General features: G+C 42.5%; 1 protein-coding gene across 1 annotated transcript in view; it reads right to left on the bottom strand.

Annotated features, from left to right (window-relative positions):
* Positions 1 to 25164, bottom strand: part of gmds (GDP-mannose 4,6-dehydratase) — a 180322-nt gene that overhangs the window by 90503 nt on the left and 64655 nt on the right. Inside the window, exon 7 of the mRNA XM_073476727.1 lies at positions 15353 to 15480. Within this exon, the coding sequence (XP_073332828.1) occupies positions 15353 to 15480 (128 nt within the window). The remainder of the gene's footprint in view (positions 1 to 15352; positions 15481 to 25164) is intronic.

Below are 25164 nucleotides of genomic sequence, written 5' to 3'. Positions count from 1 at the left end.
TGCTGTCTAAACAGACAGATAAATGAAAACAGCGAGAGAGAGAGAGAGAGAAAGACGGAGACAGAAGTCAGAGAGCTGCCTGCCTGCTGTGGGTCGGTAATGATATAATGAGAGGACTGCAGTGTTTAGTGGGCGGCTCTTTTTATAGCAACTGTCAAGACAAATGTGCAATCATTCACTTTGATTGAGTGAGTGTGTGTGCACGCATGTACATGTGCACGACGGCTCAGTGCACATGTGACGGGAAGCTGACGAGGGGATTTTGAGGTGGGCCAAAGAGAAACGTCGAGAGTGGGGGAGAGCCAGGAGAGAGGGAAGGGAAAATGGAAGGAAAGGATGTGACAGGGAAAAAGAAAAAGGGAAAAGGCAAACAGAGAGGTGTCACTGAAGGAAGATGGAGCAATGGAGGAAGAAGGTCAGCGAGAGGTGACGGCTGGGTCAAGCTGAGGTCAAATAAGGTGCAAAACCAGTAACTGTGGGGCAGGTTTAGAATGAAAACAAACCGCTGCTATCACTGCAGGTCACAGACAGGGCCTTCCCTCAGGTTACACACACACACGCACACACGCACACACGCACACACGCACACACACACACACACACACACACACACACACACGCACACACACACACACACACACTGCTGGGGCCACTTAATTAAAAAAGAGATCCCTGGCACTCCCTTAGAAAGTCCCACCTTCTAAAAGCAAATACACGGCTCTCCATCGTGGCTGTTTTAACAAGGATAGAGTTCAATATGAGCAGCGTCGAGTGAAAGCCTCATTGTGGTGGAGAGAGAGGCTCTGAACGCCATGTCAGTTCTCTCCTCATCCATCAGTCCAACACCTCGGCACAGCATTTCCTCACCAATTATGCACAGGTCTCCAATCTCGCTGCCCAAGTGCGCGTGCGCGCACATATCTGCTATTTCATATAAAGTCTGCAGTCATTTATACGCAGCATGTGTGTGTGTGTCTGAATATTAACACAAGTACAATGTTCCGTTTAGTACCATGATCTTGTTCCTGAAATTGCCCCCGTGGCATATTGCAAACATGTGTGTTTGTGCTCAGCAGCATGTTTGCGAGTGTAAAATGTGTGTGTGAGCTTGTGTACTACACAGGGACGTACGCCCGGTTTAATATCATAAGCCTGTGCGAACGTGGCTCTACTATAAGTCTAATAAAAAACAGACAACATGAGGAAGCCATTTGGCGTTGTAGGATGAGGGAAGACAGGCTTTCAGTGCTGTGACCCGACAAATGTTTCCATTCCATTAAAGCCATCAGTCGTGTTTGAAGTGGACGGGTTGGGATGCTGTCTCTGCCACGCTCAATAGACTAGAGGCAGCTCTTAGTTGGCCTGGCGGGAAAAATGCTGCCTGAATCTGAATCACTCCCTTCTTTTACCTGGAGTTGTGTTCAGCTAAACAAAGAAACAATCAGGTTGTTAAATGAGGCAGTTCTGCATAAGAAGGGAGATCTAAAAGGAACCAAATTGACTCTATTATGGACTTTAAAGCCTGCTGTAAGCTTACTACTATTTTTTTCAATGAAGAGTTAATTTATTCACACAAGTGGAATTATTTCTTCCATGGGGTGCTTGCAGACATGACATCATCAAGATTTTAAAAGTTTTTCCGTGAAAATGAAAGTTTTATGCAAAATATTCATTCCCACTAATCGTGAATCAAGTTGCAATCATAATATCATTCAAAACAATCGGCATATAATATCTTTTTAACATATTGTGCAACCCTTATATAATTAAAATGATTGTTTTTTAAAAAGTGTGTAACTCGGAGTGTAACTGTAAATGTAAAAATGTTCCCATACAGTATATAAAGAAAACAAAAAAATAAAAAGTACACAAATTAAAATATTCTGTATAATATAATTTACAGTTTAATTACCTGTATTCATTTTCTACAGGGTGGGTGAGTTTAACATTCCATATTTAGTCATTTCAGTCCTTTACACAGCTCAGTCACCAGGGTAAAATGTTAGCAGTGAACGTTTCTGAAAACCACTGATACGCTTCCATTTGTTCACATTATATATTTATGACCTGACTGTCATATCAGGAGATGGAGGTGATCGAGGTGGAGTTACAGGCAAGAGGACTGTCAAACCAGTGACCACAGTTCAAGACTGCCATTCAACATTAGTGATCGTGAAACCACTGGATATTTTAAAGGAGACCTCCGACAATATCCAGTCATGTTTATGGCAAAACTGAATGTTTTTGATAGGAAGTCGAGACATCTCCAGCCATGTTTGTGGCGAACAAAAGAGGTACTGTTTAAGACCGGCCTGAATGCCATCTTTTCCTAAACTTTGCAAAAAAAAAATTGTGCTTAAACCTTACCAGAACATGCTGCAAGCACAGCGTTGTCCCAAGATAAAACTGAAAATTGATTTGCAACATATGTGTGGTTTGCAGAAACTTAAATTTCCAAAATGTACTGCGGTGATTAGGTTGCTTTACATGCTGTATGTGTTCACGCAAAATACCACTTTTGTCAGTCTGACAATAATCAGATCCCTGACAGACATTTTGTATTTTAGGTGGATTTCTGAGTTTTTACAAATTTATTTTACTGAATTTTTGCCAGCTCTGCGCAGGTTTTGTGGCTGTAATGGGAGAATTAGAAAGTGTTTTGGCTAACCTGATGGAGAAAGAGCCTGTACAAACGCCTGAAAGACGTTTAGGAGAGCCAGAGCCCACAAGCTATAGGGACTGCTGATCTACAGGTCAGATTTCTGTCCATGTTGGAGAGCAGTATACTGTTTTACATATAACTGATTTAATGGCAGAGGGAGTCTCATCTACTAAATATATTCCAGTAAATGATGCTTGTGTTACCATTTTTGTCTGCTTGTGCACACTTGCACACCCACATTTAAGAAACAATGCAACACTGTAAAATGAGCCTTTCATTTTTTATATTTCTATGAAAAAACTGACCACAGATGACCTTATGTAGGGGAAACACAGAGGAACACTCAAAAGGGAAACAAGCAGCAGGAGCACAACAGCTTATATTAAAGTAAAAACGATATATCACACAAACACGCAAGCACATGCAAACAAATACTTTTCACATGTGCACAATGGGAGCTATACGTATAGGCCAAGTTATATTGATGTTCCCATGTAAGCACACACACATGCATGCAGTATGTGTACAGAGAGCTGAGTATCAAAGAGGTCAGTCAGTCAGACAAAAATGTAATCGAGGGAGAGAGAGGGGAGAGGGGGAGGGCGGTGAGAGAGTGTAAAGAGCTGAGACTGGGACTGAGCTCTTGTGATATTTGGCTCGATTTTGACGCTCCGCAGTCTGGACCAAGAATCTTCCCACGAGCCGCTCGACCGTCTGACGGCGCGAGAGACACAGAGAGCGAGCGAGGGAGTGTGAAGGAGCGAGAGAGGAGGTCACACACATTCCAGTCCCAAAGAGTCGGCCAGACTCCTCAGACAATTAAAACAAGATGACCTCCACCCCGAATGTCTCAAAACATCCCTCTGCTCCATCAGTCCTGTCTGAGAGACCACTGAGGGCTTCACTTCACTCCCTGAATCACACTGATACTCCCTAAAATGTCACTACATGAGACTTTTTCTGCATGACAAGCCTCAAAACACACACAAGTACACACACACACACGCACACACATACAAATGCGCGCTCACACACACACACACACACACACACACACACACACACACACACACACACACACACACACACACACACACACACACACACACACACACACACAGAAAGGCCTGAGAGGAGGGATTATTGCATTAGGGTGCCTCTCACACTTGTGCTTCCCAATCAGGGAGTGTCTCAGCTTCACAGGCCAGCTGTGGACTCACTACCTACTGCTGCTCTCTCTCTGTTCTGTGCAACTCAAATCCCTTCAATAAAGCTTAGTTGGCATCATGAAGGCTGGATATCGAATCGATACAGTCTTGGTTCAAAGTGAAATGTGTCTGAGCCCTGAAAAGTGCCAAAAAGCTGGCATACATTTTCTGGTGAGAAGTCTTGGTTAGTTGTTCCTTGATCAAATAGTTCCTGATTTAAATCATAATCTTGACAATTTTTGACTATTCTTCTGAGACTAGGCAGGTTTATAAGTATACCAGCTTCTTAACAACAAGGTAATTCAATGTGTTTTATATCTAAAATAACATTAGATAAACTTTCTTGCACGCCACTAAATAACATTTAGCATTTGAGAATTTTGATGCTGCATCTTAAATGAAAAACTACTTTTGTAGACAACTTATATTTTAAAGAAACCCTAACCCATTTTGGTGAAGTTTTTTGTATCAACACAAGTATTTCAAATTCCTAACATGACTGACTTAAGTAAAGACTAATTAAGTGATGCTACTTGAGTCAATACCACAAGTTTGAGAATGAAAAAATCTGTTGGTGTGAAGTCAGAAAGAAGTGAGCCAGACCTCTGCAGCCTGCTCTTCATCTCAAAGCTACAGGAATCTCTGACTGAACATCTGCGTTCGAGTTGCATTGTGGGAAATAATCATTAGTTTATAATAAATAATTTAGTTGCAGCTATCTCAAATATACAATGGTTAACACAGCAGCTAACTGATCAAATCAAATTGGTCTAAAATCATTTTTTTTAAAAACTGTTTTAAACAGTGCAGATGTTGCTGGCGCTTTGATACTTCACAAATATTTTGGGAGGTCCCTGGTTTCCCCGCGCCTTAAATTCTCACCCCTACTCATCACCCCCAGCTGACACCCTCCCTCCTGCCCCGACCTGTTAAACCCTCAGCAGGGTACTGAGCTTTCCCACCACCTACCTACCCCCTCTGGAGACATCAGCCCATCCATTTCCCCTGCTCCTCCACCCTCTCATGCCCTGCTCCCTCTGTCCAGGTGGGAGGTATGACTCTCTGCAGCTCTGTGTGTGTGTGGGTGGGTGGGGATTTCAGCACACACACACACCTGTCACCAACCGAACCTGTCAAACACAGCACTGAACTGCAGGACAACATAGAAGCTGCACTAAAAAATAGACTATATCCTTTGTTTCCAGTTCAAAATCAAGACAACTCATATAGGATACATAAACACAGTGCAGTGAAGTCAGTGTAGCAAGTTTAAAATAATAAATCATTCATTTTGAGAAAAGTTTAGCACAATCACTGCATTGAATATTGCATTGAAGACGGTTAGGGCTGGTTATGAAAACACTTTTTTGATCACCAACTACAGAAAACTCAAATACCGAAAACTGTTGTTGAATGTTTGGTCAGTCTGTAAGCTTTCTTTGTTAACCAATTGTTTGATTAAGTATTTCCTAATTTAACCTACTTTTTTGTTACTTTAAGACTGAATGTGTTTGGGTCAAAGTCTTATTCAGCAGATCTGTGTTAACATAGCATGTAGCACTGATATAAGAGAGTACTTGGTATAATTTTGTCAAATAAACATTTCTGTATAAAATGCTTATAAAATTCAAAGTAATTGGAAAGGAAAAAAAATGTTTTGTATCAAACTGTTTTATCAGCAACAGTAAGAAAAATTTACACTTCTTTTCTTTCTGGCACAGAAAAAAACAGGAGGAGTAACAGGAATACATTTCTATAAGAAAAACAGTAGAACTGTATTAACCATACTAACTTCATAGACTTTATCTTAATTTGTCAAAGTGCATAGTTATTGGTATTAAGAACTGTGAGTGGCTCATATTCTTCTTCTCGGTCTTCGAATCAAGTAGACTCAAAGCAACAGTTGTTAAGTGGCGGCAGGGCAACTATCAAAGAACTTTATGACTGTAAACAACAGGGTTTTCCAGCATGTAGCAACTTTTAAAGATATATTTATATGTATTGTGTAACTACGTTTAAACTAGGAAATTTCATTAAGGAGATATTTAAAAAGTTTGCTGTATTGCAGCGGACTTTCCTTTCATGAATAATGTCCATATTTCCACATATCTCTGCGTCTGCATTGTCTTTCTATGTGTCCGGTTGTCTCGCTAACTGTCAGCCTGTCTATGTTCATCTGTGTGTCTTTGCTTTCCACAGGACTCCGGGGTGCAAACTATCCTGCAGGCTTCATATGAAAGCTGAGGATTCTGGTTACACAAGGCGGTGAGGAGAAAGGAGAGAAAAACAGATCGGGGAGAAGAAGAAGTAGAGCATCTGCTTTCATCCTCAACCCAGCAGGGGAGAGCTTAGACCTGTCACTCTGAGAGAGACAGCCAGCTGCTGCAGCGCGCGCACACACACACACACACACACACACACTCTCTCGTGCGCACGCACGCACACACACACGCGCGCACACACAATGCTAACTTGGGAAAAAATACTGAATATTTTGGAGAACCATTAAAGCTCAGTGGTTTGATCACTTTTCTTGTTTGCACTACTATAAAGATATATTCCTTATATTTAGGCTATAAAAATAAAGGGGGAGCTCATACTGCAAAGTAGAGCTTCTACTGCGTCCAAAAAGTTCTTTCCAACATGAAAGATTTTCAACTTTTCTTCTCTCCTTTAAGACAAGAGCTAGAGAAAGACAATCCTCATACCAGAGCTGTCGGATCCGTCCAGCTGGACCGACCATCTCCAGTTTGTACTAAAAGGCAAAGACAAGAACCACTTGGGTGTTTTCGACTCCTCCAGGCAGAAAAAGTCATTTGTATGCCCACTATAAATTTACTATGAATCTTTCGTTCCAATAATTTAAAAATGATTTGCACTCACAATCAATACTGCAATAAAACCTTATTAAATCTGACATCAATTTGTGTTACAACTTCCAAAAGTGGTTCTTAAACTGGAGGAGGAGGATGATTTTGGTGCAGTATTTATGTAGGCTCTTGACTTCCAATGTTTTATTGAGTGTAACAGCCTTGAAACAGGAAAATAAAGTCATTATTCGTGTCAAATCTAATCATCTTCACTGCCTACTCCTGCATGACGGGATAATGAGCACTACCAGCTTCATTTTTGAGGGATCGTAAGCTAAAGAGATCACAAACACTGGACAATAAGATTGGCTACAAACAGATGAATGAAAGCAAGTTAAGGACAAAATTCAAGACGATTACAAAAACACATTTTGTAGGCAAGAAGGATTTAACAAAACAATCTCACCACATGGTCAATTTAGTAGCTGTTCTGGAGCTTTCAACTGAATCACACCACATGGAGTTCCCCCAGTGGTCACAACATTGTAGATGTTTGAATTTCCATTTTTGAAAGAACTTCAAGGAACTGATGTTGGCTAAAATTTAAGATCGAAAGTTCATTCTGAACTTGAAGAGAGATTTAACTTGAGTGTTTATGAAAAAGCAAACGTACAATCTTTTATCAAATAATCTTTTCCCTGCACACCAGAAGGGTGGGGTTTGCGAGTTGTGATCAGGTAGAGTATTTCAAAAGTTAAAATTCAAATTCAAACAATGCTTTGACAGGAAACAGTGACGTGACAGCTCATTAGTAAAGTCCTCTTTCCTTTCCCTACCTGGTCTTATTTTAACAGAAACAAGTCAGAGATATGGAGACGATTCTTTCTTCTTAAAACATATAGAAATGGACTATAAAGCAACATACACTAAGATAAGTATGGATGAGGATGAACAAAAGACCCTCTCCAAATAAATAAATGAAGTACAAATACAAAACCATTATATTAAAAAAGAAATGCAGTTACAAAAGAAGCAAAAAATGCACTACAGAACTGATTCCTGGGTTTAGACCTGTTTATTGATATACGTAAGTAACAGTAAATATTTATTTTTATCTTATATTTCATACTTTCTAAATCTGTAAATATATTTTATGTATATGTAGCATGAAGGCATTACAACCTTCATTTCATTTTGCAAACCTCTGTTGTACACAGACAAATACTTAAAACCTTAAATATGAAGTTTTTGTACATCTGAAATTAGTCTCACACTGTATTCTGGTGCTTTCTGTCTATACCTTTCTCTTTACATAAAACTGAAGCTGTTTGTTTCCTAACCCTCTTCAGGTGGGGGCATCATTCAGGCTCAATGATAACTATCAAAGTACAAATAACTTGAGTATGTACTAAATACAGTGAACAACAGGTTCAGCAGAAAAATGCCTATGAATTAGAACTAATCACATGACATGGCACAATCTGGGGTGCTGAAGGAGACTGGGAGAAAATATTGATATGTTTTGACTGCAACAATCAAAGGCCCAAAGCAGCTAAGTTTTGGGGTTGCAAATTCACCATATTTCAAGTAGGAACACCGCAGTATTAATTTTATTTGTAGAAACACAGAGGCACTTCCAGCTTTTGGTAACCTTTCTGTTATTCCCTTAACCAGCTATAATTCAGCCAGTCGCAGTTTCGATCGAATTCTTTCAGCGAGTCACCCTGAGCTGTACTGCCAAATACTGATCAGGAACAAAACAGAGTGTTAAGAGGGGAATGAACAGAACAGGAACTGGGGAAAAAAAGAAAGACGTTCCCTGAAAACGTCTGAATCTCACCCCAGACATGAGGACAACTCCTGGATCAAGTTTCTGTTTCTGTTTTTGGGCCCATACAGAAAAAACCCTGGACTCTCTCCTGCAATGGAGCGGCCACTTATCTCTTCTTCTATTGTTGGAGCAGCGAGAGGGAGTCACTTTTACACAATCTTTCTCCATTTATCTTCCCTCAGCTCTAAATTATCTGGACTGTGAATATCCTCGGTATCGCTGCTCTGTGACTCCCCCTGAACCTCTTCTCTCTGTCCCTCTGGTCTGCTGCCACAGTAAATACTCAGGACATGTTTAATGATTTAGGATTTGGGCAAGAGTGCCTCCCTGGAGATTTATTTTAAGTCTCTCACCTAATTCATTAATCTTATCGTCATATCTGACCTCCTGTGCCTCTTTCCTGTGTATTTATCCATGTGAAACTCTCTTCTATCCCCTCTGCACCTATGTGTCGAAATCACATGTGTTCTTTGCTTCTTTAATTTGCTTACATTTAATTATAGAAAAGGATTTTAAAAAATGGATGATCCACTTAATCACCTACTTAACAAAAAAATACAAAAAGAGTCTATCCAGTTGTTATTAAAATATCAGATCTTCCAGTTAAAAAAAGGTTTCTGAATTTCTTTGGATCTGTAGTTGAAAACAGTCTTGCAGAGAATTATTTAATTTGCATACACTGCTTTTGCGAAAAACCTTCTAAAATCAAGTAAAATACTCTCTAATCAAGAGAAACTGGCTTGTACCAAACAAACAAAAAATGACAAAAATTTTACCAAATGTACCATGATTCCATTTAATGAAACTAAAAATAAAAACAAGCCTCTACAATACACTATCAGAGTTTAAAGCTATATTTAGACAAAAAATGAAACTTGCTTGACACTCACAATTTGTCTTTGCATACAAAATAAATACAAAAACATAACTTTTAATAATACAAAAAATACTTTATGTAGATATTTTACTATACTATATTTAATGTTTTTATTGCTTTTGATTGAGTCTAATGTAGAAGCTCATTTTGCTTTCCTTCTTATTATTCTTTTAACTCTAAGTCATCAGAAGTGTTATTTCTGCTGTGTTCATTGCAAGAGGACCGCTTTTAGGTAAACTATAGAAGTCAGGGTCTTCCTGAAGAAAAACACATCAACTATTGGGTGCGTAAAAATGTATATTTGTGCAAAAAGCAGTTTAAGGGAACCTGCTTAAAAAACCCCAAACAAAACAGTTATTTTGATGGTAAAAGTTTGTGCGCCTTCAGGATTTCATTACACAAAATCAGAGCAATGAAGTATTTTAACTATTGAATCCCCAAAACACAAGCAAATATGAATTGTGTGAGTGCGTGCGTGCGTGCGTGCGTGCGTGCGTGCGTGCGTGCGTGCGTGCGTATGTATGTATATGTGTGTGTGTGTGTGTTCATGCTTCAGTTTGCAGGAGGTTCAGGGAGGTTTTATTGCTCTGAGCCACAGGAGGGCAAACCCCAGTTTACTGAGCTGCTGCGAAAGGCCATGGGTCGAGTTTCACCTGCAATTAATGCCACAAAACCTGCACACACACACGCACGCACGCACACACACACACACACACACACACACACACACGCCCGTGCACACTCACAGCTGCTGTCGTTTACTCATCCTACTTGTGTGGGATGCCATGTCAACATGACGGTAGCTTCTGTCAGTCTCTCACTACATGATCTACAGTCGGTCTTACCCCCTGCAGAGTGCACGCGCGCACACACACACACACACACACACACACACACACACACACACACACATTATGACTGTTCCACGGTGGGTGTGTTTGGGGGTCGTAGAGCTGTAGCTGTCGTCAGGAGGTTCTGGTGATGAAACCCAACTCTCCCTCTCCTCTGCCCTATTAGCTCCTATTATAGCTCTTTACCACTCCAGCTGTGTTTATTAAAACCTTACAGAGCGGGCAGAGGTATTTATCAGCTCCCTGAATCACTGCTGTAAAGATCCAGGCACGCATATAACACACACACACACACACACACACACACACGCACAGTTATCTATGCCACAGAGTAAAAGTATATACATACATTATACATTCCTTGACACAGATAATGTTGTGTTGTGTACAAATGCTCCACGTGCCTTACCTTGAATTGCCCCCCGGGGACAAATAAAGTTTTTTGAATTTGAATTGAATTTGAATTTGAGATAATGCGATATCATGTCACAGGGTGCCTTCAGAAGATGTTAAGACACTTACAGGTATGAAAATAGTGAGGTAATATGAAAATGTGGTTAAAGGTGGACAAATATGTTCAAATTGTTGTATCACTTAACTGTCGTGCAGGTTTTTAGATCAGTTAAAGGTGACATCTAATCTATCTCTCGATACCTAGACTCCTATAACAATATTGATATTACATCAACATTCTCATATGAGCTGGATATCAAACCAAGAGGAGCAAATAATCACAGCCCAACCAGACAAACTGCTTTAAAACAGTCAAATATGAATATTGCTGATTTTCCTCAGTTGATCCTTTTGTTATTTTTTTTTTTTTTTCAGATTTTGGACTGTTGGTCTGACCGAACACCGTGGAATCTAGCAAATAAAAAAAAGCCTTTGTTGCTGTGGCATTTTATGCACCAAAACAATGATCAATTCATCAAGCTGATGATCAAGAGCAATTGATAATGAAAATGATCTTTATATGCAGCCCTGGTTCAAACTATGCAGTCAGTAGCAGAAAACTATCAGCTTGGCTGTTTGGCAAATTGAGTAAAATTAACTGAATTGTTAGAATACATGAATTTAACTTCTGATGAACCTCAATTCTTTTTCCTGCATCTTTTGGTTTAAATATATAATATGTAAAATGTCCACATTAAAATGACTAGCCCTTTTTAATAATTGTTTGAGTTGTGAACTACTTAAGGTAAGGGTGTGTTTCATTTGGTCACCTGTTGCTTTAATTTGCAGGGAAACATCAGATGATACATCAGAAAGCGAGGAAGAAATTTGGCGAACGTGACTAAACAGGACATGAAACTTTCATACTTTCAATCATTAATAATTCTGCAACATACTGTACATTTTCATCGGCAATGGTGGTTGTTTAACAATGAAGACAACAACTCCATTGAGTTGGTTACTTTTTCACAACAGAGTCAAACTACGTCTTTGAGAGACCTCATAGCTGCAGAAAGCACATACTGTGTGTTTATTAGAAGGCTGTCAAGCTTAAACACATCTTATGTCTGATCTCCACAGCCAAACATTCAGTGTCCATCCACAGCCTCAACTCCTGTCAAAATGTCTTCTAGAAAGATAATGAGGCCTTTCTCTGCACTGAGTCGCTGTGGATAAACGCCTCAGCAAAAAGTTCAAGATGTAGACATAAATGTCAGTCTTACTGTACCCAGTTCCCGAGCCTGCCCCCGCTGTCACCTCCCAAGCCAAAAACACGTGATGAATGGCCCAGGGCTCTCATCAATCATCTGTGATTGGCCCTGATCTGTGCTGTGATTGGCTAATTAGCCTCATCTGTAACCATTACTGCACAGAGAGGCAGCTGCAGCAGACAAAAAAAGGATAAGAAAAATAAAAGAGGTGAAAAATGACACCATCAGGGCTGTCCTGTCACCTCGCGGCCTCCACACAATGCCAGGAATCAGACAGCTACTGCCACACAGGGGCAACCACACACACACACACACACACACACACACACACACACACACCTGAGGTCTGCAAGGAAACACCTTCCACGGACCAGAATTTCCCAGGTAATTATATTTTGAAAATAAATATGTGAACAAGACAAGAGCGGGGGAGGAGGGGGTTGTCGGGACGGTGTGTCAGCGGGTCAGCCACATCTCATCTGGCAACAGTTTCTGCTCCACAATGCCAGCTCCAGTCAGAGGAAAAATAAGAGCCGCTTATTAGATGTCAGAGGGAAATATCTGGTAACTGGGTGGTAACAAACGAGAGCCGGACAGGAGGGAGTCACTGGTCTAGTGACGCAGCTTTTCAGGAGTACAAAACACCACGAAGTAAAAGGTTAAGAGGCGGAGGGACATGAAGAATAAAAAGAACATGAGGCAGGAGAGGAAACGGACAGAAAGACAGAAGGAACGTGAGGCAGGATGGAGCCCGAGGGGACAGAAAGGGCCAAAACCACCGGCCGACTTCTGCTCCTTCTCCTTCCCAGCCAGCCCTCTTCTCTGCACAGGAAATGGCTCTCTGCAGCCAGAAGGGGAGGAGGTGTAGTGGGGCCTCAAAACAGCTGTACCCACCATGGGCCAACTCAGGGTGGGGGCACAAGGAAGGAGGTAGGGAGGAGGGTAAAGATGGCAGACTCCTACATCTTTATCTGCTCAGATAGAGTCTTCAGTGAGCGATCGCTGTGGGTTTCCTCTTCTCTTTGGCGTGCTCAGTTCCAGAAATTTGTTCTGTATCGCCAAATCCCAGAAACCCGCACTCAAAAAAAAGGGGTGGATAAATGTTTCAAACACCATCACAACACTGAAAAAGTCCACAGCTAAACTTCTTTGAGGAAAATGAGATCAGGGGGATTTAAATCATTTTATCTGTCGATTTTAAACGTTCAGCTCCCGGCATCTATTCCATAACACCATAATAATAATAAAGGCCTCCATTGAGAGTTGCTGGGCAGCTCCAGGTCTGTCTGCTTGCCTGGGACAGACACTCGATACCCGGCTGAGACGATGCCCAGCCAGCCGCACGCCTTCAGACGTCGTTAGAGCAGACACACAGCACGCCCCTCCTGCCACCCGCAATCCATCCACAGCCAATTACAAGCAATTTCCCTGTCCTGGGTGGGGTGAGGAGAGGGAGAGACGGAGGGAGGAAAAGCAGTTGTCAGCCTAAAGCAGACACACATGGTTCTGTTTACAAATTGCCAGTTGTTTGGCTTTGCCATGGCAACATGGTGCTGACACCGACTGGATGGATATGTTTTAAAGTGAGACAGAGAGAGGGGGTCGTGGTGACAGTCGCGGCCTTTAATGGTCTGCAGGGCGGGGTGGACTTCCAGCAGAAGAGATGGTTCATTTATGCATAACGTACAAACGTCCCACAAACACACGTCTGTTTCTCTCCTGCCGGGCTTCTGTTTGGCTTCCCGAAATCCGCCTTTCCGAAACTGGAGACGCACGGTGAGGAGGTGCCTGATTCACCAGAACTGGAATGTCGGCCGTTCCCACAGGAAACCTGGAGCGTCTCAAGGCAGGGTGCACTGGACAGGCGAGTGCACACACACACACAAATCCAGCACGTACAACACATAGGTACACAAATGGTCAGTCAGACTAACATAACAGGATGAAAAAACCTCCTGAATGTGACCCAGAGACAGGGATGAGAAGCAGTCATGTTGTTTCACATGGTAATTCCAGGTGTCCGGAAGTTGTTTTTCCTCACTTTTATTTCTCAAAATAGCTGCGTTAAAGTTACCTGGATAACTTAATCACACAATTGTTTATGTTAGGGTCATTGGGTAGAAATATTTTTACTTAATAAGAAATTGTGTTTTTCTATGGTTTGGTCAGCTCAATTTCTATAAATACTACAGTTCCCATGAGCCTGCTGTTGCAGTGAAGAAGACACCAAGCAGCTAAGCTGTTTCAGCTCAATTCAGCTAAGTGATGCAACAAATTCATTTTGAGCTCTCTGATCAAATATTTCTTGAACCAATGTTCCTGTTTGGGTCCATTTTTTTGTGAACATAATCTTTAATCTGTGACTATTTATCAAGGAATAAAAAGTTTTATAATACTCGGACTGATTTCACAACTTAAAAATCTAGTTTTCCTTTATTTCCCAACAGTTTTTCACCTTTATCCTCTTGTTTTTGTACATTCATGAGGTAAAGTCAAACATTTTACCGATCTGAATTCACGTCAGACGTCCTAACTCTGAGGCAAAAATTATTCATTGCGGTTACAATTGGTTATGACTGATAAAAAGTTTTCCCGTATTAGGCAGTGACTGATTCTCCACTGACGCCATCCGGCTCAGCGCCTCGCCTTAACAGCGTGAGCTGCTGCTTTACCTCCACCCTGCTCTGACGCAGTGACCCCACACTGTGATCTGCAGTTCCACTGAGGTTCCCCACCATAACCTCCTCACCCCCACTCCCATCTCAAAGAGCACCCCCCGCCACCTCTGCCACCATCACCTCCTAATAATAACACGGTCCTCAGCGAGGGGTCTACTGTCAGACATGGCTACCCGTCGAGTCTTTCATCTCGACAGCCACACACACACGTGTTCCAACCTTAACCTATCACACACAGGAATGTGCGCTTCCTTACACACACATGTACAAGGGGAAAAACACACATTCAGAAACACTGAGCTCCGTCTGCTCCTGGACGTGACAACCCCACTGTTCGTTTTATCTCTCCACTCCTTTCTCTGCTTGCTGCTGGCACCATTACGTTAAGACAAACACCATATTTCTGTCATCGTCCCCAGGACACAGCGTTCCCTTAATATCTCTCTTTCTTCTGCGGGCGTTCGGGGAATGGCAATGGGGGCCTGAAGGGATCTGGGACATGGGTGAATTGTGGGAAACCAGAGTGCAGTCTGTGGCCTCACAGCATGCGGCCCTCTCTCTCTCCTCTCTTTCTCTATCTCTGTTTCTCTTTTGGCAGAGAATCATAGGAGGCTTCATGCAGATCGCATATTGCGGCCTCAAATGATCTGGGAAAACATGCCCTGTTTAATGCTATGTGCACATCTGAACCCTGTTACTCTGAAGCACTGCGCGCACAGTTTGTGTCTATTTCTCTGGGCTTGTGTGCGGTTATGGTGCTGTGTGTTTTACCTCCACGTAGTCTTTGGCGTGGCCCCAGTCCCTCATGGAGTCCAGGTTGCCCAGGCTGAAGCTCTCCAGTTGGCTAAGGTGAATCTTTGCCACAGAACGGCTGATCTTACGCGTCACAAAGTTTGCACCTAAAACACATACATTAAAAATACTTTGTTGGCATCTTCTGAATTCAATTACAGTTTATACGGGAGAGGTTTAGCTAGGTCCAACACATACAAACACAGATAGTGAAGAACAGAGAAACAAAGAGCAGATAAATTAAACCGAGGCCTCCCCGTTGAAGATGGAGTTTGGAGGTCCCTACCAACTTTCTCCATAACACTCCACCCCCGACCCAATCCCACCCACCCCCCTACACACACACACACACACACACACACACACACACACACACACACACACACACACACACACACACACACACACACACACACACACACACACACACACACACACACACACACACACACACAGAGAGAGAGAGAGAGAGAGAGAGACTTCCAAACCTCTTCTGCTGCTCCAAGTCCTTTTTAGCCAAAGCAAAAAGCCACCCTCAGTCAAATCAGTTTGTTACTACCTCACATTACAGCTTTTAGATTCCTTCTCTCTCATTTTCCTCTCTAATTCACTGTTTCAGTGTCAAAGCTGGGCTGGATGCCAAGACAAATATCTGAGCATCAGGCTGTTAACGCCAAAAGAAAAAAACACAAGGAACAGGGAAGTTCCACAGAAAAATGACAACCAAACAGGACCACCCTGGCTCTGTCAGTGCAGTGTCCAGTCCAGAGTCACCACAATCGACAGCATATTTGTCTGCCAGATCGCTCAGCGGTGCTCCTCATTCTGAGCCGGCACACGTGGCGATATTATCTGCGGGAAAACAAATGAGCTCCTAATGACTATTTCTGTCCCACTAGTAAGGTTAGAGGAGTTTTTGGGTGTTTTTGGCGGGACACCGAGGGCCGGTGTCATGTTCTCTGTTCCTGCTGCGGGGGGAAAGATGCCGCGGAGCGCCTGCGAATAAAAGCATCAGACCTCCAACCCAAACACAGCATTATACTGATGGAAATCAACACTAAATATTAGGGTGTCATGTCTAATAATGCCACCATCTTAGTTGAAACAGCTTATTAGAGTTTGAGGGGGTTAGCTCTGGCTATGCTCTTCTGTCTTATGTTCAAAAGCCAAGATGGCAGATATGTGGAGATATGTGAAAATATCATTTCAAAGGAAAGCTTGAAGCTTGCATCAAAGACTTGGCTATTTTTAGCCAACACAACATCTCCACTGTACATAAATCTCCCACAACCTTGCGTGAACCTCTTCGAGACCTCTTAAGAGCTCCTACATGCTGTTTTTTAAACTCATCATGTCTGAGATGAATGTTGCCTTTTAGCTCCGCGCCCATCCTGGCCATAATGCAGCCGCTCTGTCTCGACACTGTATCACTGTTGCCCTGACATGGAGCAGAGCCTCCATTTAGACACAGGAAAATCCCATGAACCCAATCATGCGAATGCACCAAATTTGTAGTAATTATTTCATAGGAAGGCGACAGCCCTGGGCAGGCTGAGCAAAAACAGACCAGAGAAGGTTAGGCACGCTTATTTGAGAAAATACAGCATGTTGTGTGTTGGTAGCGGGTCACAAGGCCCCTGTGTCAACGCTGCTTTGTCGCCATATTGAGCAGGAGTCTAATAGTTTAAATGAGGCTCTGTGCAGTCTGTCTCTGTGCTACTAAACCACAAGTGCTATCTTAAAGGGACAGTTCACACCAAAACCAAAAAATGCATCTATGTTTATCTATCTATGCAGATTATTTTGATGTGAATTGCCAAGCTCTGTAGACACATGCTATGTCCTAATAGATGCATGAATAACACTGATCTACAGAATTCTGAACAATAGACAGATATTGAGATTAGACTACATTTTTGTTTAAAGGGACAGTTGCTTACTTAGCTTCTTTGAATAGCCTCATTCCCATGAGTAGATGCCCGCTTTCTCTATGTGCCGTGATATGGGAAGAAAATAGTTCCTACATAAAATTGCTCGCAACAAGGTCTGTGGATTATCTTAAAAACCAGGGTAACCAGGTCATGATTTTCTGGAAAGAGATATTGTTGCTGAGTTTTTCCAATTGTGTCTGTTTACCAATTTGAGCACCACAAGCCCAGTGCCATTTGGTACTATATTATTTTCAAAAGGAGGCAGGCATTTTTACAGCTGATACTGCTCACACCAAAACTACCTAGATGGAAAAATACCACTTCAAGAAAGAGGAAATATATGTATGTGTGATTTTGTGGTGAACTGCTCCTTTGCTCCTTTACACAAAAATCTACAAGCTCTAATCTCAGAATCCATCTACTGTTCAGAAATCTGTGGATCAATGTTATTCACTTAATTCATTAGGACATAGCACGTGTCCACAGAGCGTAGATAAATAGTCGATGGAAAACCCCTCCGATGTCAAACCTGTCCTGACTTTGCATGATCGTCTCATCGGGCCCCGGGGCCATTCTCCAACCTGGCAGGTCATCTGTTCTGGCAGGTACAACCTCTCCTGCTAACTGTAGTCAAATGTTAAGCAACTATTCATCTGCCACTGACACATCCGTGATTGTCAGCTTGCTCTCATCCATATCAGCTTGACAGGCTCATCACAGGGTGTGGATTATTCACCACACAGCTACACACACACGAACACACACCTTTCGCATGTGCTCAAACGATTAGGCAATTAGTCAATGGACAGAAACTAAATATAATACATTTCAAATTTTAAAAGGGGGAACTCCACAGTTCACTTTTACACATCATCAGTCAACTAGTAATGAGGAATACTGCTCAGTCCGAGACAGATGTATGTTTTCTGTGGATCAGGAGGAACTTTGGAATGTCTGAGAAAACAACCTTGTGACGTCATCTTAACTTTCTAACGGAGAGCCTGTGTTTTAAAGTTTTAAAGACATGGGTTTTTCATGGGGGGTCCAATGAAAAGATGCTATAAAGCTGCATCATAGAAAGTAAAATAAAGCCAGAGCTTTTGGATCTTGACCGTTTGTTAGGAACTTAAAGTCAAGATATTCATCTGCCTCTGCAGCTTGTCTGACGGTTCTTTGTCTAAATTTGTGTCTTGTGAGTCTAACAACTGTATGGAAATGCATACTAAATTGCTAGAATGCTTTTCAGTTAAGTCGTTGAGACATTTATCAAACAAAAGAGTAAAAATAATTGATCATTTACCCTCTCACAAGCTAGAATTTACAGCTTTAAACAACTAGCAAAACTGCTAGTTAAAGCCTTCTTTCTTGTTCTTTAAGCATCTTTTAGTGTAAATTAAATATTCTGAGTAGGGCAGGGCAATAAATACAATATACTTATCTTTATTGCAATAAAAATATTATTATTATATATTGTAGATATCGTCTCGCATTGTATATATCGTCTCAGTTTTAAAGGCTGTGTTACAGTAAAGTGATGTCATTTCTGAACTTACCAGACTGTTCTACTTGATCTAATACTTGTCTTTACCCACCGAGTCATTAAATCCACATTACTGATGATGATTGTTTAGAAAATCTCATATCTCATATTAATATGTTGTGTAAGTACCAATTATCATCCCTACAATATACATTCATAAAGTGCTTTTGAGGAGATTTCCAAATATCAAGCTATTTGTCCTGTATCGTGATTTTTTTTAAAGGCCATATTGCCCAGTGTCAATTTGGGGAGTTTCAATTGTTGGTCAGACAAACATTCAATTTTGTAATGTGACCTTGAGTTCTGAAAGCTTGTGTTGAACAATTCCTATTTTTGTTTTTTTACATGTCTAGATTAAAACATTAACCAAAAAACAACCAAGAGACGACATGCCAATTAAATTTTGAATTAGCTCCAGCTCTCCATATTGGACTGTGTACTGGGACTTGGTGGGGCGCGGCAAAGTAACAAGAGCCCAGATTGGTAACTACAGTAATTTGGAAGGCAGTGGTTTGATTTGATCCAACATCCAAGGGAAAGTCAAGTTTGCAGGTTAAACACAGGTTGTCAAAACTCTGCAGAGCCAAGCTGGCTCTTAAAAAGGTGGCAGAGGGATACAGTGTAGCACAGTACACCCAATCAGTAATAAAGTCCATTATTTCCCCCTGAGCACACCTGTAGTCTCCTTGTAAAGCTCACACCTCTGTTTGGAGTGGCTCTGCTCCCTGCCTGCTCTAATTGGTGCGGTGTGGACCAGAGCGTGGGCCTAACGGACCGGCTTGCCTGGCTGTGGACAAAGCCTGCTCTGTTACTGGCCCGGGTGTTAATGTGTTTCCTTTACTGGCAGCGGCACCGCAGGATAGCCAGGAGGAGGGGGTGGAGGCAGGCGATGGGAGCCAGGGGGGCTAACAGGAGGTTTCAAGCCCAAACGGGGCAGCGGTGGCCGTTTAACCTTGCCCGCGGCCCGGCGGAAAGTCTAATAAAACCACGGGCCGTGAAAACTGAGCAGACAGCAAAAACCATGCCAGAAACGGACACTCAATCTCTTTCTCCCTCTCTCTCGCCCTCTCTCTCATTCTCACTTAACCGTTTCTTTTATTTTTTTCCATCATTCCTTTTCATTTTTTGGCCAGAGAAGCGACAGGAAAAACGTAACACACGGGCTTCGTTGGCACAGCTGGGCTAAAGCATGGAGAGAGAAAAAGGAGGAGGAGGAGGGTGAGGAGAAATGTGCAGAGATGTCTCCCATCCAGAGCCAGGCCATGTGGGCCCAGACAGGATGGGGACGGGAGCTGTCAGCTGGGGGCTCGGGTGTGGGGGAGTCAGGGAGGGGTCTGTGGGTTTGAGGGGGAATTTGGCTTGACTGGCCCTGGTTACTCAACAGATTCTGTTGTTTGAAGCACGCTGCTAAAGAAAGGTGACTTATGAAGTCTGTCTTCAAACTGTGTGACGGCCCAGACCTTACACACTCAGACCTCAAGATGTCTGACTAACACTCATTTATACTTCTGTGTATTTATGTGCATTTACTAACTGAGATTCAACCGCAGCGTGATTTTCACATCACTCGTCTGTAACATTTGTTTTGAAGTCATAATGTGTGGTCACGGCTCAGCCGAACGGCAAATTAGCTATGGAAAAACGGAAAAGCAGAGTACATTCAAATCTTGCATCATGTAGAACATCTGTCAAGCTGATCTTTAACGTCACAGTTACAGGTAGAACATCCACGTCCTTTCTCAGCCAAGTCTGCTCTTCCAACTTTAGACCTGGGGTATGTTTTTCATCACAAGTCTGTTCCAAGATGATTTGCAGGATGTTACTAAGTTCTCCCTTTTCTCAATAAAAACGTGGAATGACTTGTAAACCCAGACTTTTTTAATGAGCCACATTCCAAAAATAGGACAGTAAATCAGCTATTTTTCTTCAAAAAGCTGAACAAAAACCACTCATTCCATGTATTTTCCAGATATTTCACACTTGAGTCACTTCTGTCCTGAGCTTGCCTGAACTGGCCACGTTCTGAAGAAGAAGAAAAAATAGGCACGACATTTTGATTGCCACAGTTGTAATAGAAACCCTTAGGTTACCTCAGCACAGGGTTTACACACCTGTTTTGGAATTCAACCAGAACTGCGAATCCCATAATCCCACTCTGTCTTTGAGCAATGGCCTTGGGGAGTGAAAGGCTTTGTGGGAAGATCTGATTTCTATCTCCACTCCCACATGTTTCAAGATTTAGGTTGACCTTGCAGCCCTGTTTACATCTAAATGAATGTGTCCTCATCTCAAAATTTTCTTTTATATCTGTGAGTTATGAACAAAATACCTGACTTGCAGGAATACTGAGTGATTCTGCAGGAGGAATCTTCTCTGAGTTGGCCAAATTCCACCCAGGCCAAAGACCTGTCAGTGTCTGCCATCACCATTATTGCACAATTCACATTCTGACTGATCTCGAGAGCCTCGACGAAGGGAGAATATTTGCCTTACATCCAAGAGAAGTCATGCGCTCAGCTCCGCCAACACAGCGTCTATTCACACCTGACAGACTGCTGCCCTCGTTTTGGGCTGACTCAACTGACAGGGAGGGTGCAGAGAGAAAGAAATGTGATGCGAGGAGGGCTGTGATGAGGCTGGAAGCTTGCTTAGACAAAGACCAATAAAGTCACTTCTATAAAAATTGGGCATGATGCAACAAAATGGATGGACAGGACAGGGTGTGCAAAGGTGTGGGGAAAGAAAGGGAGGGTATGGAGAAAGAGAGGGGAGTAGATGATACTTGTTTTTCCGGAGCTCAGCACCACCTCAACAGAGCGAATGAAAAGTGTTACACCCAAGTATCGAAAACAACAACGTAATTCCCGTCAAGTAAATCAAATGACACTAACGCAACGTTTTCGGGGTTCGATCGTCCTCCTGAGAAGACCTGGCAAAGATTTAGGAAGGCGACAGGGTGTCCTCAACTCACGGTGAAATTAGCGTCGCTCAAAGCAAGCAGTCTGTCAACAAGATTCTTGGTTACCATGGTGACCCGGGACAACAAACACAGATTTTAGGGTGGCAATGGGGATGAGTGAAGGTAGAAACCTCAACAACCACACAACATGTCTGAATCCAAGGTAGGCTGAGGCGGAGGGAAGCACATTTATGCATACATGACACAAGGGGGTGGGAAGGCGTGGAGTAAGAAGAAGACTCTGTCATCAGCTCTGTTTTGAGGTGTCTGACTCTGCTCTTCACCTGGCTACAGTTCAGCTGATGTTTAGACTGCTCTCACTCAGCTCATTCTCATCAACACCCAGAGAAACCAAAGACCAAAAAACAAAAAGCGCCCACTCCGCCGAGCTCCCTCTTACGAGATACTGCAAAATCCCCTTGACGCCCCTTGACCGAGTCATTCCTATCTGAAGATTTCCTTTGAAAATAACCTCTCCAATAAATGGAAAACATATCTTCTTACAAATCTATCATGTGATCTGACCTTTTGGGCTCAACCTCAACAAAAGCAGAAAGATGAAGCTGAGGCATGTAGAGGCTCAGCGGCTGTATGTGTGAGTATTTGAGGGGGCAGCATTGACTTTGGCAGTGCTATTCTAACTTCCCCAATGCTAACTGGTCTTCTCTCCTAACATAACAGTATATTATTCTATACTGCCAAGCGTGAACCACAGAGCTCTCAGGGTGGAGAGATGGATGGGACTTCCCCAAATAAACCAGGGGATTAGCCTACGACTGGAGCTGGTCAGTAGCAGCAGTGGATACACACACACACGAAACATTACTGCGCTGATTTACTGCAAAGCCTTAGATCAACAGACTGCTAATAACTATAAATTAAACTTGAGTTTCGTCTCTTATTGTCAAAATTAGAATTTGGGGTACTTTGAGGTGCCGTGTGTTTGTTGAATCTGACGGCCAAATAAATATATGAACTGGTTATTTGCACAGGTTTCACTGCTGATCACTCAAGAGCCAAGAGACTGTGGAGTACTGCACTGTCTCATATGTCACAGCAATATGGAGTCTATTTAGCACCCCTGCTAACGTTAATCCCCCTCTTCAGAGTCAGTGTGAGGGCTGTTTGTTATGGCTAACAACTAAGCTAACCAGAAAGGAGCTAGCCGCGGTGTGAACCGGCAGGCAGATGCGGGCTTCTGTTTGCTTTGCTTCACGCTGGATTTCCACCAGGAGATTTTCCCTCCCTGACTGTCCGATTCTGACCTTTCGCTGCAGAACAATTGAGATCAGCTGTTTATTGGTGAAGCGTTCAGGTGTTTACGAGAACTGTAAGAGAAACCAGAAGCACATTCTTTCTGGGATTAAGTCATTCTGGACACTGTGAGAGACAGAGCTCCTTGTTGAATCCTACAGAGGGACAGTGAGTCTGAGGGAAACTGGTGTTAAGCTTCACCAGACCGTCCTATGTGACACATCACACCACGCCACACTCCGTCACAAAGATGATTGGCCAGTGGTAGGTCACTGAAGCAGACACTATTAGAGCAAGACTCAGTGACTTTGTTGTTAAAGGGAAAAACTCTCTCATAAAGGCAAACATCTATTTGTTTCCCAAACAGAGACACACTCACAGCCTCTGGCAACCTGTGGCAATGACATCTTTTCCTGTGTGTGCGAAGGGGGTGGTGATTTCAGTACCACTGAAACTGACATCATGGACTTCCTCCCTCATTAGTGACTAATTATCCAGAGGTAAAAGTGGCACAAAGAACAGGAGGAGCAGTCGACATTAGTGTGAACAAACAGAGACGAAGCGGGGATGGTCAGGGTGTGCCTGAGAACAGATGAGTGATGAAAACCCTGTTTCATTAGTGTCTGTCATACGTCATTTCATTGTTTTAGTCAGATCACTAAGGAATCAACGGGAGCAGCCAGTAGAGAGAATTTTATTTTATACATTTTAGTGAGGTTTTTTTGTCTTTTGATGCAGTTTTTACTGTTGGAGATGTATAACTGTGTGTTTTCTCTTTTATCTCAGTATATCTGCCAACACAATTTTTGTAGGAGTCTCTATTTTTAACCCCATCTCTCTATGTGTTCCCAATTAGTAATTCTCCCATCAATCTTCCAACTTCATAGTGATACAAATCATGGGTGTTTCTCAATTTCTGTGGGGGATGTGTGTGGATGTGTTATTTGTTATGTTTTCACCCGTTCTGTTTGTGTGTTGGTTGGTTGGTTTGTCAACAGGATTACGTCAAAAATACGGAACAGATTTCCACAAAACTTGGATGGAGGATGGGATCAGCTCAGAATATACTCCATTAACCTTTGGAGCAGATACAGGAATTTATTATAACTTTAACTCTTTTTTTTAATATTGTGATATAGGGTGTTTTAAGACATCAGAAATCAGTAATCATTTAGGTGACTGGTATCTACAGTACCAGTGAGTATAAAAGGGAAATGGTTGGGCCTTGGCAGAGGTATGCGCTCTACTGAGTGCCATTCTAGTTTAAAATGTATTTTACAGACAGCTATGAATGTATATCATACTCTAGTACATGAGAATTAGTATGCAGCCTTCAACAGCTCTACTCAACACCAAGTACATGAAAACATCCATGTTGAGTCAGTATTCTCTCTGTACAGTAACACATCTCAGTACAGTAGTTATGTATGTCCAACTGTGTAATTTACAGTACAGCCTAACACTCCAACTATAAAAAGATGTGCCATGGGGGTTTTTTGCAGCTAAAAGAACAAACTCCTCCTCTAAAGCCCTCCTGTGGGTGACGAAGTACACGGCCAAACGCCCCCTCAGTGCGGCAGCGGCCGGGTCACAACGGGCCCCGGGGGCCTGGGTAAACACTGGCCAATCCAGCCAACACAAGCCCCACACTGGGTTGTGCAAGGCAGCCGTGGGACATCTGGCCACATCACAGCGCAGCGTTCCTGCTTTATGAGCAACAACAGCCGTAAGTCTGAGAATAGAAGTGGCAGGACTAAACCCAATGGCCTGCTGCAGAAATGCTGACTGTGGAGAAATGAGCAGCAAGACAGGGAATGAAGCAAGAGAGAGGAAGAAAGAGGAGAGGAGTGAGTCTGTGGCAAGACTGGAAAAGATAGAACAAGAGTCAGAGAGGGAGATGAGAACGACTGAGGATGTGTTATTGAGCGGACAGCAAGATTTGCCCTTATAAGGTCATCACGTGTATGCGTGGAAAAGGACACAAGCATCTCTGACATTAACGATTATTTTCATGCTCAATAACTTTATGGAATATTTTCTATTAACTAATTAGTAGAACATTTTCTGACATTAGTTCAATGTCAGAAAACAGTGAAAAGTTTCCAAA

The sequence above is a fragment of the Pagrus major genome, chromosome 11 (genome assembly GCF_040436345.1).
Source record: "Pagrus major chromosome 11, Pma_NU_1.0".
Lineage (NCBI taxonomy): Eukaryota > Metazoa > Chordata > Actinopteri > Spariformes > Sparidae > Pagrus > Pagrus major.
The sequence above is the reverse complement of the archived record's forward strand: the minus strand, read 5'-3'. Positions and strand labels throughout refer to the sequence as shown.